Source organism: Felis catus, chromosome E3 (assembly GCF_018350175.1).
Source record: "Felis catus isolate Fca126 chromosome E3, F.catus_Fca126_mat1.0, whole genome shotgun sequence".
In the NCBI taxonomy this organism is placed as follows: Eukaryota; Metazoa; Chordata; class Mammalia; order Carnivora; family Felidae; genus Felis; species Felis catus.
Genome location: NC_058383.1, coordinates 6,916,098 through 6,933,963, shown reverse-complemented (window position 1 = coordinate 6,933,963; position 17,866 = coordinate 6,916,098). Strand labels below are relative to the sequence as shown.

General features: G+C 41.4%; 1 protein-coding gene across 1 annotated transcript in view; it reads right to left on the bottom strand.

The window, feature by feature from the left end:
* Positions 1-17,866, bottom strand: part of CYP3A131 (cytochrome P450 family 3 subfamily A member 131) — a 62,919-nt gene that overhangs the window by 33,068 nt on the left and 11,985 nt on the right. The window contains 4 exon segments of the mRNA NM_001246278.2: positions 270-397; positions 7,151-7,299; positions 8,931-9,019; positions 9,303-9,416. Coding sequence (NP_001233207.1) covers positions 270-397; positions 7,151-7,299; positions 8,931-9,019; positions 9,303-9,416 — 480 coding nt within the window.

Genomic DNA, 17,866 nt, shown 5'->3' with positions numbered 1-17,866 from the left:
AATATTCCCTGACTCATTTTCTTATCTCCTTCCCTAACCTCCACCTTCTTCATTCTCCCTGAAATGTTAGAACTCTCCTGCTCTAAACTCTGCAGTTCTCTGTCTATCATAAGAGAATCATGGGGTTCTACTCCTGAAGCCAAGACTACACTGTATGTTAACGAACTTGAATTTAAATTAAAAAAAAAAAAGAAGTGTACACATGAGATGTACACAACCCAATAAAAGATCAAAAGCGAACACCCACATGTAACCACCACTGGATTTACCTTTTGTTTATCTTTGAGGCGACTTTCCTTCATCCTTTTTACAGATTTTGTGAAAAAATTAATGACACTTTTTGGAAACAGCCAGATATTTAATAGGTCAAAAATTGGGGTAAGGAATGGGAAGAGTACTGTAAGGAAAAAGAACAATGGAAAGCACAGTGAAAATGCAAAATTTACCTGGGACAATTATAATTTGCTCTTCCAATCAGAGGAGTAAAAGACACCATGATTCATTAACTTTATGACCTTTACTGGAAATTTTAAAACAATGGCTGAGCCAGGGCAAGTCACACATAGGGGTCACCACTACAGCAGTGAGATCAGTGTCCGGTTCCACATCTTTGCAGTAACCAAAGCAACAGAATTGCATTCCCGGATATCTTAGCTTTTATTTTTGGACTAGAGTCTCTTTGGATAAATCAGATCATAATATGCTACTCTAATTAATCATGCTATTTAAGGGGCACCTGGGTGACTCAGTTGGTTAAGAGACCCACTCTTGATTTCTGCTCAGCTCATAATCTCGAGGTTTGTGAGATCGAGCCCTACATTAGCCTCTGTGCTGACAGCATGTAGCCTGCTCGTGATTCTTTCTCTCCTCTCTTTTTGTCCCTCCCCCTGCTCACACTCTCCCTCTCTCTTTCTCAAAATAAACATTTTTTAAAAGGCAAAAAATCATGCTTTGTAAGAAATTGTCGTCAGGATGCAAATAATACATAGGATGCCCTTCAAACACAAAGGAATATAGTTAGAAATCAAGAGCACAAAGAATACTGGGAAACTCACAAATATGTGGAAATTAAATATTCGACTCCTATATAAACAATGGTTCAAAGAAGCAATCAAAAGGTAATTAGGAATCACGTGGAAACTCATACAAATGAATACATGACATACCAAAACTCACGGGATGTAGCAAAAGCAGTGACCAGGAAGAATTTTATTTTATTATTATTTTTTTTTGGAGTATCTCTTTTTTTTTTCAATATATGAAATTTATTGTCAAATTGGTTTCCATACAACACTCAGTGCTCATCCCAAAAGGTGCCCTCCTCAATACCCATCACCCACCCTCCCCTTCCTCCCACTCCCCATCAACCCTCAGTTTGTTCTCAGTTTTTAAGAGTTTCTTATGCTTTGGCTCTCTCCCACTCTAACCTATTTTTTTTCCTTCCCCTCCCCCATGGGTTTCTGTTAAGTTTCTCAGGATCCACATAAGAGTGAAACCATATGGTATCTGTCTTTCTCTGTATGGCTTATTTCACTTAGCATCACACTCTCCAGTTCCATCCACGTTGCTACAAAAGGCCATATTTCATTCTTTCTCATTGCCACGTAGTACTCCATTGTGTATATAAACGACAATTTCTTTATCCATTCATCAGTTGATGGACATTTAGGCTCTTTCCACAATTTGGCTATTGTTGAGAGTGCTGCTATAAACATTGGGGTACAAGGGCCCCTATGCATCAGTACTCCTGTATCCCTTGGGTAAATTCCTAGCAGTGCTATTGTTGGGTCATAGGGTAGGTCTATTTTTAATTTTTTGAGGAACCTCCACACTGTTTTCCAGAGTGGCTGCACCAGTTTGCATTCCCACCAACAGTGCAAGAGGGTTCCCGTTTCCCCACATCCTCTCCAGCATCTATAGTCTCCTGATTTGTTCATTTTGGCCACTCTGACTGGCGTGAGGTGATATCTGAGTGTGGTTTTGATTTGTATTTCCCTGATGAGGAGCGATGTTGAGCATCTTTTCATGCGTCTGTTGGCCATCCGGATGTCTTCTTTAGAGAAGTGTCTATTCATGTTTTCTGCCCATTTCTTCACTGGGTTATTTGTTTTTCGGGTGTGGAGTTTGGTGAGCTCTTTATAGATTTTGGATACTAGCCCTTTGTCCGATATGTCATTTGCAAATATCTTTTCCCATTCCGTTGGTTGCCTTCTAGTTTTGTTGGTTGTTTCCTTTGCTGTGCAGAAGCTTTTTATCTTCATAAGGTCCCAGTAGTTCATTTTTGCTTTTAATTCCCTTGCCTTTGGGGATGTGTCAAATAAGAAATTGCTGCGGCTGAGGTCAGAGAGGTCTTTTCCTGCTTTCTCCTCTAGGGTTTTGATGGTTTCCTGTCTCACATTCAGGTCCTTTATCCATTTTGAGTTTATTTTTGTGAATGGTGTGAGAAAGTGGTCTTGTTTCATTCTTCTGCATGTTGTTGTCCAGTTCTCCCAGCACCATTTGTTAAAGAGACTGTCTTTTTTCCATTGGATATTCTTTCCTGCTTTGTCAAAGATGAGTTGGCCATACGTTTGTGGGTCTAGTTCTGGGGTTTCTATTCTATTCCATTGGTCTATGTGTCTATTTTTGTGCCAGACAAGGAAGAATTTTATTGCTTTAAATGTCTACATTTAAAAGGAACAAAGGTCTCAAATCAAGGACCCAGCTTTCTGTCAAACATGTGCTGAAAAAACAAGAGGAGACTAAACCCAAAGCAAGCCGAAGGAAGCAAATAATAGAGACAAGAGCAGAAACTTACAAACTAGGGAATAAAAACAACATAAAAATCAATGAAACAAAGCTGATTCATTCTAAGAATGCTTGGTCATTCATTTAGCTAGACTGACAAAACAAAAAGGAGAGAAGATTCAAATTACTATCATCAAAAATGAAAGGAGAGATTACTACTGACATTACAGAAATAAAAAAGACTAAAAAGGAATCCCATGGACAACTGTATGCCAATAAATTAGAAAACTTAGATGAAATGAAAAAATTCCTAGAAAAACACAAACTAGAAATTGACACTGGGGCGCCTGGGTGGCTCAGTCGTTTAAGCATCTGACTTCGGCTCAGGTCATGATCTCACAGTCCGTGAGCTCCATGTCAGATTCTGTACTGACAGTTCAGAGCCTGGAGCCTGCTTCAGATTCTGTGTCTCCCTCTCTCTCTCTGCCCCTCCCCTGCTCATGCTCTGTCTCTCTCTGTCTCAAAAATAAACAAACATTTTTTTTTAATTAAAAAAAAAAGAAAGTGACATTAAAAAATTAGGCAATCTTAGGGCACCTGGGTGGCGCAGTCGGTTAAGCGTCCGACTTCAGCCAGGTCACAATCTCGCGGTCCGTGAGTTCGAGCCCCGCGTCAGGCTCTGGGCTGATGGCTCGGAGCCTGGAGCCTGTTTCCGATTCTGTGTCTCCCTCTCTCTCTGCCCCTCCCCCGTTCATGCTCTGTCTCTCTCTGTCCCAAAAATAAATAAAAAACGTTGAAAAAAAATGTTTAAAAAAATAAAAATAAAAAAAAAATTAGGCAATCTGAAAGACAAAAAGATTGAGCTGGTAGTGAAGAAACTACCCACAAAAAGAAGCTGAGCTCCAGATGATTTCACAGGTGAGTTCTAGCAAATATTTAAAGTAGAATCAACACCAATTTTGCACAAATTCTTCCAAAATATAGAAGAGGTAGAAACACTTCCAAACTCATTCTATGAGGCCAGTATTACCCTGATAGTAAAACCAGAAAAAGATAGCAAAGAACAAGAAAACCACAGACCAATGTATCTCATGACACGGATGCACACATCCTCACCAAAATACTAGCAACCTGAATCCAGCAACATTATCAAAAGAAGGATACACCAGAACCAGGAGGAGCTTATCCAGCAATGCAAGGTTATATAATACAGCATAACAATAACAATTTTTCTAAAAAACCATACGGCCATCTCAATACATGCAGAAAAAGTATTTGACAATACTTTTGTCCAATACCTTTTCAACAAAAACACTCAACAAACTAGGAAACGAATATTCTCAATCTGATAAAGGGCATCTACAAAAACTCACAGCTAACACTCTACTTAATAGAAATAGTCTGAACACTTTCCCCTAAGATTAAACAAAACAAGGCTGTCTCTATTGCCACTTCTATTCAACAATGTACTAGAAGTTCTAGACAGAAAAGGTAGGCAAAACAAACAAACAAAAAGAAAGAAACTCTATTCATTGAGGGAATAAAGAAGTAAAAGCATCTTTATTATCAGATAACATGGCACTGTACACAGAAAATCTGAAGGAATGAATTAAAATCTATTGGACCTAGTAAACCAGCTTAGCAGGGTTTCAGGATACAAGATCAACATACAAAGTCAATTATATTTCAATACACTGCAATAAAAAATCTAAAACCAAAATTAGGAATATAACTCCATTTACAACAACATTGAGAAGAACAGAATACTTAGGAATAGATTTAACAAAAGAAGAGTAAAACTATACTCTGAAAACCACAAATATTAACTGAAATAAATTAAAGAAGATCTATGTAAATAGAAAAACATCCAATGATCATGGATTAGAACTTAATATTGTCAAGACGGCAATACTCCTCAAATGCAGATGAATGCATTCCCTATTAGAGTCCTAGCTAGCTTCTTTGTAGAAAATGACATGCTAAACTTAAATTTTATATGGAATTGTAAGGGACCCAGAATAGCCAAAACAATCTCAAAAAAAAAAAAAAAAAAAAAAGAATAAAGTTGTAGAAGTCAGATTTCCAGTTTCAAAACTTACCATGAAGCCATAATAAGGCAATGTGGTACAGGCATAAGGACAGACACAAAGGTCGATGGAATTGAATTTAGAGTCCAAAATTATACCCATGTGTTTATGGTCAACTGATTTTGACAAAGTTTCCAAGACCACTCAGTGGAGAAAAAAAGTCTTCTCAGTAAATGGTGCTGGGACAAGAGAGGATGGTCACATGCCAAAAAAAAAAAAAAAAAGAAGTAGAACTCCTAACTTATACCACATATAAAAGAAATTCAAAATGGATCGAAGACCCAAACCTAAAAGCTAAAACTTTATAACTCTTAGAAGAAAATCAACGGATTAATCTTCATGCTCTCAGATTTCCCAGGGAATTCTTTTTTTTTTTTTCAACGTTTTTTATTTATTTTTGGGACAGAGAGAGACAGAGCATGAACGGGGGAGGGGCAGAGAGAGAGGGAGACACAGAATCGGAAACAGGCTCCAGGCTCCAAGCCATCAGCCCAGAGCCTGACGCGGGGCTCGAACTCACGGACCGCGAGATCGTGACCTGGCTGAAGTCGGATGCTTAACCGACTGCGCCACCCAGGCGCCCCAAGGGAATTCTAAGATATGACACCAAAAGCACAGAAATAAAGGGAAAAATACATAAACTGTACATCATCAAAATTAAACATTTTATGCTTACAGAAAAATACTTTGAAGAAAGTTAAAAAAACACCTACAGAATGGGAGACAAATTTGCAAATCATACATCAGATAAGGAATTTGTATCTAAAAGATACAGAGAATTCTTATAACTCAGTAACAAAAAGACAAAAAACTGAACTATAAATGAACAAAAGTTTGAATACACATTTATCTAAAGAAGTTACGAAACAGCCAACAAGCATATAAAAAGTTATTCAACCTCACTAGCCATTAGAAAAGTGCAAAACAAAACCACAATAAGATACCCTTTCACACCCATTAAGGTGACCATCATCAAAACAGTAGACAAGTGTAAACCACATGTTGGCAAGGATGGCCAGAAACTGGAACCTTCATACCTTCTGGTGGGAGTATAAATGGTGTAGCTATTGTGGAAAACAGTTTGGCAGTTCCTTATTAAGTTAAACACACTTATTATACCTTAGCATATAGTAAGTTACTACATACCTTAGCAATTCCACTCCTGAGTAACTAAAAAAAAAAGGTTCAAAACAGGTATCTAAACAAAAACTTATACGAATGTTCACAGCAGCACTATTCACAATACCCAAGAGTTGTAAACATCCCAAATGTCCATCAAATGATGGGAGGAAAAACAAAATGCAGTACGTCCATACAATGGAATATTATTCTGCCATAAAAAGAAAGGAAGTAATGATGCACACTATAACAAGAATAAACTTTGAAAACATTATACTAATGAAAGAATCCAGCCACAAAATTCACATATTATATTATTCTATCTGTATAGAGTCCAGAAAAGGCAAATCAATTAAGATAGAAAGTAGATTCATGGTGGTGTAGGGTTAAGGAAAGTGGGATGTGATACTAAAAAACTACAGGATTTGAGTGGATGATATTCTAACCATTGACTGCAGTAAAAGCTGCATGAATCTTTGAATGTTCCAAAACGATTTTTTCAGTTTCATTGAGTTATAATAGATCTACGCTACTGTATAAGTTAAGGTGTACTGCGTAATTCCTTGGCAAACATATAAAGAAATGATCACCACAATGCAATTAGCTGACAACCATCATCTCATATAGTTAAAAAAAACCAAAATTTTTTCCATTATGATGAGAACTTCTGGAATCAACTCTCTTAGCAATTTACAAATACATCATACAGCAGTGTTAACTATAGTCATCATGTTGTAAATTACCAGTCAAGTACTTATCTCCCTTATAACTGAATGTTTGTACCTTTGATCACCTTCATTCAATTCCTACCCCTTCACCCCTACCTCTAGTAACCACAAATCTGATCTCATCTTTGTATGATTTTGGTTCTTGGTTGTTGTTTTTTGATTCTACATGTATTAAGATCATACAGTATTTATCTTTGTCTCTTTTCACTTATCGTAAAGGCTTCAGGACTCATCCACGTTGTCCAGTACAGAATTTCCCTTCATTTTAGGGTTCAATAAGATGCTGTTGAATATACATACCACATTTTCTTTATCTATTCCTTTATCAACGAAACTCAAGCCATAAAAACAATTGAATTATATTTTAAATGAAGTTAAATATCAATAAAATTGTTGTAGAATGGTAGGAAGGGAAAACGTGAAGGATGAAGGAGGAGAAGAAGGAAAGAAAAAAGGGAAGAGAAAAAGCAAAAATAGTAGTGTACGTACATAATGAGAAGAAAAATGGATCCAGAAATGAAAATTTTAAGAGCTTCTTGGTATTTTCCACAAAGGGATCTCGTGGGTTGTTGAGGGAATCAATGTTCACTCCAAACGATGTGCTAGTAATCACATCCATGCTGTAGGCCCCCAAGATGCTGAGTAGAGAAAGAAAGGCATGGATACGTAAAATCAGCAACTCTTTACCATCCTTATCCAACACAGACAGGAGGAAGTACATGTAGATTCTGATGCCCAGGCAAGACAAGAGCCACACTTTCAGAACCACCTGCTGGATCATCTAAAGAGTCTATATATGATCACTCTCACTCATGAAGTGGTCATGAGGTGTCAATGATGCAGCTGGCCCTGTGCTAAGATGGTGATACTATGGCAAGTCAGACACACCTCTTAGCTCCATGAGCTCAGTCATGAGCTCCGACCCAGAGTCAGGCAAATTACAGTAGTGTGTTTTGAGCATGGACAATAGAAGCCGGATTAGCACTGTGTCTGGGCAGAGTAAATAGTGGAATATTAACCCTTCCTAGGGGAGTCAAGAAGGGTGAAACTGATCTGGACCTTCTCTCACCACAGTATCTATGCTCAGAGCTGATTCTTCTTCAGCACATTACAGAACAGCAACACCACAATCTGTGCTGCCAGGAATGTCATCCCTTCTTCTCTACACCCCTGCTAAGGCTCCTGAAAGACCCTCTCTTTCTCAACTCCAGTGATCAGAGCTTTCCCTGAGGACACACTCATATCTGAAAAATATAAGAACTAAGAATGTTCCTGGTCAAAAAATATGTACCAGATCACTCCAATATTGATTTATGGGATGTCATAGATAAGTGATCATATTCCACTAGTTTTCCTAGGACAGTGCCAGTGTACATCTGGTCATCCTGCATAATTTAAAAATATCACAGTTTAGGCAAAAAAAAAAAATATATATATATATGCACACACACACACACACACACACACACACACACATATATATATATATATATATATGGTTACCCTAACATGTGCAGGGCCTTCTCTCCTTTGTTATTGAAGGAAGGACAAGTGGTCATAAAGTTAATATTTAATGTTTTGCTAATATCCTCAACAAAATCAGGAAGGGCTTTAAGTTGTTCTAAGTTCCACATGATAACTTCCCTGTCCCACCCACTGCCCACCAATATGCACAAAGTGCCTTCTCCTCCCACCATTCCATACTCTCTACATACAATGATTCGTCAAATTATGTTTCTTCTTTTCTTTTTTTTTTTTTAATTTTTTTTTTCAACGTTTATTTTATTTTTTGGGGGACACAGAGAGACAGAGCATGAACGGGGGAGGGGCAGAGAGAGAGGGAGACACAGAATCGGAAACAGGCTCCAGGCTCTGAGCCATCAGCCCAGAGCCTGACACGGGGCTCGAACTCACAGACCGCGAGATCGTGACCTGGCTGAAGTCGGACGCTTAACCGACTGCGCCACCCAGGCGCCCCTGTTTCTTCTTTTCAAATAATGTTATTTTTGTCTTCCAGAATATCCAAGGGGACAATCAAGCAGATAACTTAATCCCGCCTCACGTACACAAAAGAAGACCCTCTCTCTCCTGACCTCCCTGCCTTTTGAGGGGTGCTACCTCTTCTTGGGTGGCCCACTGGACTTGTAGCACCACATGCCTACTTCTGTTTGTTCGCTGGACTAACTCAACAGTGGGAGTTTGGTTCTATGTCAGTAGCTGGAAAGTGTCATGACAGAACCAGAAGGCCAGCAGGTGCAGCTCTACTTACTCTTTCAAGTTGACGGGCTTGCCTTTCTCTGCCTCCTTCCTCAGGTTCCTCACCAACACATCTCCATACTGGCCAACGATGGGGAACATCTACACACAAATACAATACCGCCTGAAGTTAAATCAGAAAATCAAGTCCTAGAATGATATGGCTTTCACAAACATGGAACAATGTTTTTTGTCATTTTTTTAAGTAGTCATTTTTTTAAATAACATATCTTATTATGTCTCTTCTAGGACATGAAAATAAAATACCCCTTTTAAAAAGCCCAAATTCAGCAGACTACCCCTAAGAGATGGACTATGGTCTTAGTTTCTATCTGTGCCCAGGTGCATTCCTTAACTTCCTAACTGAAAGTCCTCCCTTTCTTACCTCCTTGAGTTTTCCACTGGTGAAGGTTGGAGACAGCACTGTTCGTATTCTCTTCCATTGTTCATCTTCAGACAGAGAGATGGCACTTTTCATAAGTCCCACTGGACCAAGAGACTAGCGTCAAAGCAAAAGACATTTTGCCTTATATAAGTTTTGAAGGTCTCTCAAGGGATGTGGAAAATTTGTTAAGCGGGCAGAAATTATTCAACAAATATTTACTGCCTATCTAATTAGTAGCAGGCCCTATGCCAGATGCTCAATAAATATTTATCCCAAATGCCTAGCTTCCTGCAAGGCTGAAGGAGACATCCAGCCACCTGATATGCTTTCCAGACTTCTTTCCAATCTTCTATTCCAGTATTTCCAGACTTCTATTCCAATCTTCTTTTTAAAGTAAATACAGTTGGGGAAATCTGGTAGGGAAACTACTCCTCCAGGGGAATACACAAGATTAACACTAGTGCTTCTCCTAAACTGTGCAGAGTAGAAGTGGATTGGTAGAGATAGCCAGAGAGCCCTGGCAAACTGTATGCTGTCTCAGACCAGTTCTGTCTTCACATATATCTGTAGCAGGAGCAACTCAAAAACAGATGTCTTGATATGGTGATTTAAAAAAAAAACAGTATAGTTAACACTAAAAATATTAGGAATCTGGGGTGTCTGAGTGGCTCAGTCAGTTAAGCACCTGACTCTTGATTTTGGTCCAGGTCATGATCTCACAGTTTGTTGGATCAAGTGCCGTGTCAGGATACTTGCTGTCAGCACAGAGTCTGCTTGAGATTCTCTCTCCATCTCTCTGCCCCTCCCCCACGCTCGCTCAAGCTCTCTCACTCTCTCACTCTCTTTCTCAAAATAAGTAAATAAACTTAAAAAAAAGATTAGGAATCTATCTGCTATTCTGAAGAAATAATGCAGGTACATGGAAAAACTATTCCCCCTGTATTTCCCTAAAGGGACAGAAGGAAAAAGAGTGAGAGAATTCTATTTCTCAGTAGAGACTGGTCTATCAAGCCAAACAGCTCAAATCTTTCTTCCATCTTCCAAAACTATATTTTGTTTCAATATAGATATCTCCAATACCCAGTCACATTTAAAACTCACAAACTAGGGACAGAGGAAATCTTCCTCAACTTAATAAAGAGTATCTAAAAAACCCCACAGCTAACATCACCTCAATGATGTTAGACTGATATGACATCACCAAGATGATGGAACGGGTCATGCCAGCCTCTGTCACCCCACAAAGAACAAGAGTTAGACAGCTATCCACAAACAAAAATAGGCCTAAGAGCTTTGGAGTCCATTTAAGAAGCTTCAACCTCACCATAGAGCAAAACTCCTGAGAATAACTGCACAGGAAGAGTAGGGAGAATAGCTTCATTCTGCCTGCATCACCCCAGGCCCCAGGCCAGCACTGCTCAGCACCAGGAAGACACTCCTCAGACTGAGAGGGGCCCCTGCTGGGTAGCGGACAGAAGCGTAAGGGATCACTGGTGCCAGCCTTTCAGGGCATGGCACAAGAGACCCATTTTGGTTTCAAACTTCCCGGAGACTGACACAGCTGACACATCTAGAGACAGTTAGAACAAAAAAGGGCAGGACTACCAGTATCAGCTAAGTGGCATGTATAACCATGGTTCTCTGTGTCCTGCTCTGCAGAAGACCCTACAAACCTTAGCTGCTAAGGAACAAGCAGCTGGCACAGCACTGTGCACCTTCTAAAGATTTTGCTGCTGAGAGTCCCACAGGTTTTCACATTGGTATGTTCCAGCTCCCTGAGTCCTGCTCTGCCCCATCTTCCCTCACTTGAGTTGCCTCCGCCAGTGTCACCACCAACACCCTGAGCCTGGAATCTGCACCAGCAGCCAGCCCTGGCCTCTGTGACTGGGCATATGTACAAAGCAGCCCAGGCCCCAGCTGTTTCTCAGGTGTCTGAGCCAGGCCTGACTCCTGTCACTGGAATGCACTACCACTTGAGACCACAGCTAAACCCTGAAGCTGTAAAACTACACAGCCTGTGTGAATTCCAGTCATGAGCCCCGACTGCTGTGCATGAACAAGTAGCTAGCCCCTGAAGCCACCTGAGGGCCCAAAGACAGCCCAGGCACTCAAAGCTACCTTTGTACCCACAGTTGGCCATGGTCCCCACCAGTGGTCCCAGCACAGTTTTGAGCATGTGCCTGCTCTCAGCTTCCACAGATGAGCATATGCATAGCTCCAATTCTGGCCAACATTCTGCTTGCTCCAATCTCCTGGCACTGGATCTGGTGGTGCTGCTGAAGACCCCAACAGCTGTGCAGCCACAAAGAACCCTCCATGCTCTTGCTGCCAATGACATGCAGTGGCTAACATGGCCACCAGTTGCCTAATCAACTATGTCCTCCTGGATTTGTTTAAATTATCCAGTCAGAGTAGGGAAAAGAAGAAGAAGAAGAAGAAGAAGAAGAAGAAGAAGAAGAAGAAGAAGAGGAAGAAGAAGAAGAAGAAAAGAAAATAACTGGGGGAAAAAAGCCTACAGGACTTATAGGACACCATCAAGTGAAACAATATTCACATATGGAAGACTCAGGGGTAGAAGGAAAAAGTGGGAAGAATGCTTACTTAAAGAAACAATGGCTAGGGGCGCCTGGATTGCTCGGTCGGTTGAGCATCCGACTTCTCTCAGGTCATGGTCTCGCGGTCCGTGGGTTCGAGCCCTGCGTTGGGCTCTGTGCTGACAGCTCAGAGTCTAGAGCCTCCTTTAGATTCTGTGTCTCACTCTTTCTGCCCCTTCCCTGCTCGTGCTGTCTCTCTCTGTCTCTCAAAAATGAATAAATGTTTTTTAAAAAAAAATTGTTTTAAAGAAACAATGGCTGAAAACTTCCCAAACCCAGGGAAATATATGGAGATCTTAAGACATGAAGCGTGGAGCTTGGGAAGAAGATGGCGGCATAGGAGGACGCTGGGCTCACTGCGCGTCCTGCTGATCACTTAGATTCCACCTACACCTGCCTAAATAACCCAGAAAACCGCCAGAGGATTAGCAGAACGGAGTCGCCAGAGCCAAGCGCAGACGAGAGGCCCACGGAAGAGGGTAGGAAGGGCGGCGAGGCGGTGCCTGGCGGGAGGGAGCCGGGGTGGAGGGGCGGCTCGCCGGCCAAGCAGAGACCCCGAGTCTGGCTGGCAAAAGCGGAGGGGCCGGACGGACGGAGTGTGTTCTGACAGCAAGCGCGACTTAGCCTCTGGGAGGTCATAAGTTAACAGCTCTGCTCAGAAAGCGGGAAGGCTGGAGGACAAAGGGAGGGAGAGCTGCTGAGCCCCCTGACGACAGAGCTCAGTTTGGTGGGGAACAAAGGCGCTCGCCAGCGCCATCTCCCCCGCCCATCCCCCAGCCAAAATCCCAAAAGGAACCAGTTCCTGCCAGGGAACTTGCTGGCTCCGCGCAAACACCCAACTCTGTGCTTCTGCGGAGCCAAACCTCCGGCAGCGGCAGCGGATCTGACTCCCTCCCGCTGCCACAGGGCCCCTCCTGAAGTGGATCACCTAAGGAGAAGCGAGCTAAGCCTGCCCCTCCCGCCCCCGTGCACCTTGCCTACCCACCCCAGCTAATACGCCAGATCCCCAGCACCACAAGCCTGGCAGTGTGCAAGTAGCCCAGACAGGCCACGCCACCCCACAGTGAATCCCGCCCCTAGGAGAGGGGAAGACAAGGCACACACCAGTCTGACTGTGGCCCCAGCGGTGGGCTGGGGGCAGACATCAGGGCGGACTGCGGCCCCGCCCACCAACTCCAGTTATTCAAGACAGCACAGGGGAAGTGCCCTGCAGGTCCTCACCACTCCAGGGACTATCCAAAATGACCAAACGGAAGAATTCCCCTCAGAAGAATCTCCAGGAAATAACAACAGCTAATGAACTGATCAAAAAGGATTTAAATAATATAACAGAAAGTGAATTTAGAATAATAGTCATAAAATTAATTGCTGGGCTTGAAAACAGTATAGAGGACAGCAGAGAATCTCTTGCTACAGAGATCAAGGGTCTAAGGAATAGTCACGAGGGGCTGAAAAGCACTTTAAACGAAATGCAAAACAAAATGGAAACGACGACAGCTCGGATTGAAGAGGCAGAGGAGAGAATAGGTGAACTAGAAGATAAAGTTATGGAAAAAGAGGAAGCTGAGAGAAAGAGAGATAAAAAAAAATCCAGGAGTATGAGGGGAAAATTAGAGAACTAAGTGATACACTAAAAAGAAATAATATACACATAATTGGTATCCCAGAGGAGGAAGAGAGAGGGAAAGGTGCTGAAGGGGTACTTGAAGAAATTATAGCTGAGAAATTCCCTGAACTGGGGAAGGAAAAAGGCATTGAAATCCAAGAGGCACAAAGAACTCCCTTCAGACGTAACTTGAATCAATCTTCTGCACAATATATCATAGTGAAACTGGCAAAATACAAGGATAAAGAGAAAATTCTGAAAGCAGCAAGGGATAAACGTGCCATCACATATAAAGGGAGACCTATAAGACTCGTGACTGTGGCACAAAAACAGACAAATAGACCAATGGAATAGAATAGAAACCCCAGAACTAGACCCACAAACGTATGGCCAACTCATCTTTGACAAAGCAGGAAAGAACATCCAGTGGAAAAAAGACAGCCTCTTTAACAAATGGTGCTGGGAGAACTGGACAGCAACATGCAGAAGGTTGAAACTAGACCACTTTCTCACACCATTCACAAAAATAAACTCAAAATGGATAAAGGACCTGAATGTGAGACAGGAAACCATCAAAACCCCAGAGGAGAAAGCAGGAAAAGACCTCTCTGACCTCAGCCGTAGCAATCTCTTACTCGACACATCCCCAAAGGCAAGGGAATTAAAAGCAAAAGTGAATTACTGGGACCTTATGAAGATAAAAAGCTTCTGCACAGCAAAGGAAACAACCAACAAAACTAAAAGGCAACCAACGGAATGGGAAAAGATATTCGCACATGACATATCGGACAAAGGGCTAGTATCCAAAATCTATAAAGAGCTCACCAAACTCCACACCCGAAAAACAAATAACCCAGTGAAGAAATGGGCAGAAAACATGAATAGACACTTCTCTAAAGAAGACATCCGGATGGCCAACAGGCACATGAAAAGATGTTCAGCGTCGCTCCTTATCAGGGAAATACAAATCAAAACCACACTCAGATATCACCTCACACCAGTCAGAGTGGCCAAAATGAACAAATCAGGAGACTATAGATGCTGGAGAGGATGTGGAGAAAGGGGAACCCTCTTGCACTGTTGGTGGGAATGCAAATTGGTGCAGCCGCTCTGGAAAGCAGTGTGGAGGTTCCTCAGAAAATTAAAAATAGACCTACCCTATGACCCAGCAGTAGCACTGCTAGGAATTTACCCAAGGGATACAGGAGTACTGATGCATAGGGGCACTTGTACCCCAATGTTCATAGCAGCACTCTCAACAATAGCCAAATTATGGAAAGAGCCTAAATGTCCATCAACTGATGAATGGATAAAGAAATTGTGGTTTATATACACAATGGAATATTACGTGGCAATGAGAAAAAATGAAATATGGCCTTTTGTAGCAACGTGGATGGAACTGGAGAGTGTGATGCTAAGTGAAATAAGCCATACAGAGAAAGACAGATACCATATGGTTTCACTCTTATGTGGATCCTGAGAAACTTAACAGAAACCCATGGGGGAGGGGAAGGAAAAAAAAAAAAACAGGTTAGAGTGGGAGAGAGCCAAAGCATAAGAGACTCTTAAAAACTGAGAACAAACTGAGGGTTGATGGGGGGTGGGAGGGAGGGGAGGGTGGGTGATGGGTATTGAGGAGGCCACCTTTTGGGATGAGCACTGGGTGTTGTATGGAAACCAATTTGTCAATAAATTTCATAAAAAAAAAAAAAAAAGACTAGTGACTGATCTCTCTTTTGAAACTTGGCAGGCCAGAAAGGATTGGCACGATATTTTCAGTGTGCTAAACAGGAAAAATATGCAGCCGAGAATCCTTTATCCAGCAAGTCTGTCATTTAGAATAGAAGGAGAGATAAAGGTCTTCCCAAACAAACAAAAACTGAAGGAATTTGTCACCACTAAACCAGCCCTACAAGAGGTCCTAAGGGGGATCCTGTGAGACAAAGTACAAGAGACATCACTACAAGCATAAAACATACAGACATCACAATGACTCTAAACCCGTATCTTTCTATAATAACACTGAATGTAAATGGATTAAATGCGCAACCAAAAGACATAGGGTATCAGAATGGATAAAAAAAACAAGACCCATCTATTTGCTACCTACAAGAGACTCATTTTAGATCTGAGGACACCTTTAGATTGAGAGTGAGGGGATGGAGAACTATTTATCATGCTACTGGAAGCCAAAAGAAAGCTGGAGTAGCCATACTTATATCAGACAAACTAGACTTTATTTTTTTATTTTTTTTTTAAATTTTTTTTCAACGTTTTTTATTTATTTTTGGGACAGAGAGAGACAGAGCATGAACGGGGGAGGGGCAGAGAGAGAGGGAGACACAGTATCGGAAACAGGCTCCAGGCTCCGAGCCATCAGCCCAGAGCCTGATGCGGGGCTCGAACTCACGGACCACAAGATCGTGACCTGGCTGAAGTCGGACGCTTAACCGACTGCGCCACCCAGGCACCCCAAGAAAACTAGACTTTAAATTAAAGACTGTAACAAGAGATGAAGAAGGGCATTATATAATAATTACAGGGTCTATCCATCAGGAAGAGCTAAAATTATAAATGTCTATGCGCCGAATACCAGAGCCCCCAAATATATAAAACAATTACTCATAAACATAAGCAACCTTATTGATAAGAATGTGGTAATTGCAGGGGACTTTAACACCCCACTAACAGAAATGGATAATCTAAACACACGGTCAATAAACAAGGGCCCTGAATGATACATTGGATCAGATGGACTTGACAGATATATTTGGAACTCTGCATCCCAAAGCAACAGAATATACTTTCTTCTCGAGAGCACATGGAACATTCTCCAAGATAGATCATATACTGGGTCACAAAACAGCCCTTCATAAGTATACAAGAATTGAGATCATACCATGCATACTTTCAGACCACAATGTTACGAAGCTTGAAATCAACGACAGGAAAAAGTCTGGAAAACCTCCAAAAGCATGGAGGTTAAAGAACACCCTACTAAAGAATGAGTGGGTCAACCAGGCAATTAGAGAAGACATTAAAAAATATATGGAAACAAACAAAAATGAAAATACAACAATCCAAACGCTTTGGGATGCAGTGAAGGCAGTCCTGAGAGGAAAATACATCGCAATCCAGGCCTATCTCAAGAAACAAGAAAAATCCCAAATACAAAATCTAACAGCACACCTAAAGGAAATAGAAGCAGAACAGCAAATACAGCCTAAACCCAGCAGAAGAAGAGAAATAATAAAGATCAGAGCAGAAATAAACAATATAGAATCTAAAAAAACGGTAGAGCAGATCAACGAAACCAAGAGTTGGTTTTTTGAAAAAATAAACAAAATTGATAAACCTCTAGCCATGCTTCTCAAAAAGAAAAGGGAGATGACCCAAATAGATAAAATCATGAATGAAAATGGAATTATTACAACCAATCCCTCAGAGATACAAACAATTATCAGGGAATACTATGAAAAATTATATGCCAACAAATTCAACAACCTGGAAGAAATGGACAAATTCCTAAACACCCACACTCTTCCAAAACTCAATCAGGAGGAAATAGAAAGCTTGAACAGACCCATAACCAGCGAAGAAATTGAATCAGTTATCAAAAATCTCCCAACAAATAAGAGTCCGGGACCAGATGGCTTCCATGGGGAATTCTACCAGACATTTAAAGCAGAGATAATACCTATCCTTCTCAAGCTATTCCAAGAAATAGAAAGGGAAGGAAAACTTCCAGACTCATTCTATGAAGGCAGAATTACTTTGATTCCTAAACCAGACAGAGACCCAGTAAAAAAAGAGAACTACAGGCCAATATCCCTGATGAATATGGATGCAGAAATTCTCAATAAGACACTAGCAAATCGAATTCAACGGCATATAAAAAGAATTATTCACCATGATCAAGTGGGATTCATTCCTGGGATGCAGGGCTGGTTCAACATTCGCAAATCAATCAACGTGATACATCACATTAACAAAAAAAGAGAGAAGAACCATATGATCCTGTCAATCGATGCAGAAAAGGCCTTTGACAAAATCCAGCACCCTTTCTTTTTTTTTTTTTTTAACTTTTTTTTTCAACGTTTTTATTTATTTTTGGGACAGAGAGAGACAGAGCATGAACGGGGTAGGGGCAGAGAAAGAGGGAGACACAGAATCGGAAACAGGCTCCAGGCTCCGAGCCATCAGCCCAGAGCCCGACGCGGGGCTCGAACTCACGGGCCGCGAGATCGTGACCTGGCTGAAGTTGGACGCTTAACCGACTGCGCCACCCAGGCGCTCCATCCAGCACCCTTTCTTAATAAAAACCCTTGAGAAAGTCGGGGTAGAAGGAACATACTTAAACATCA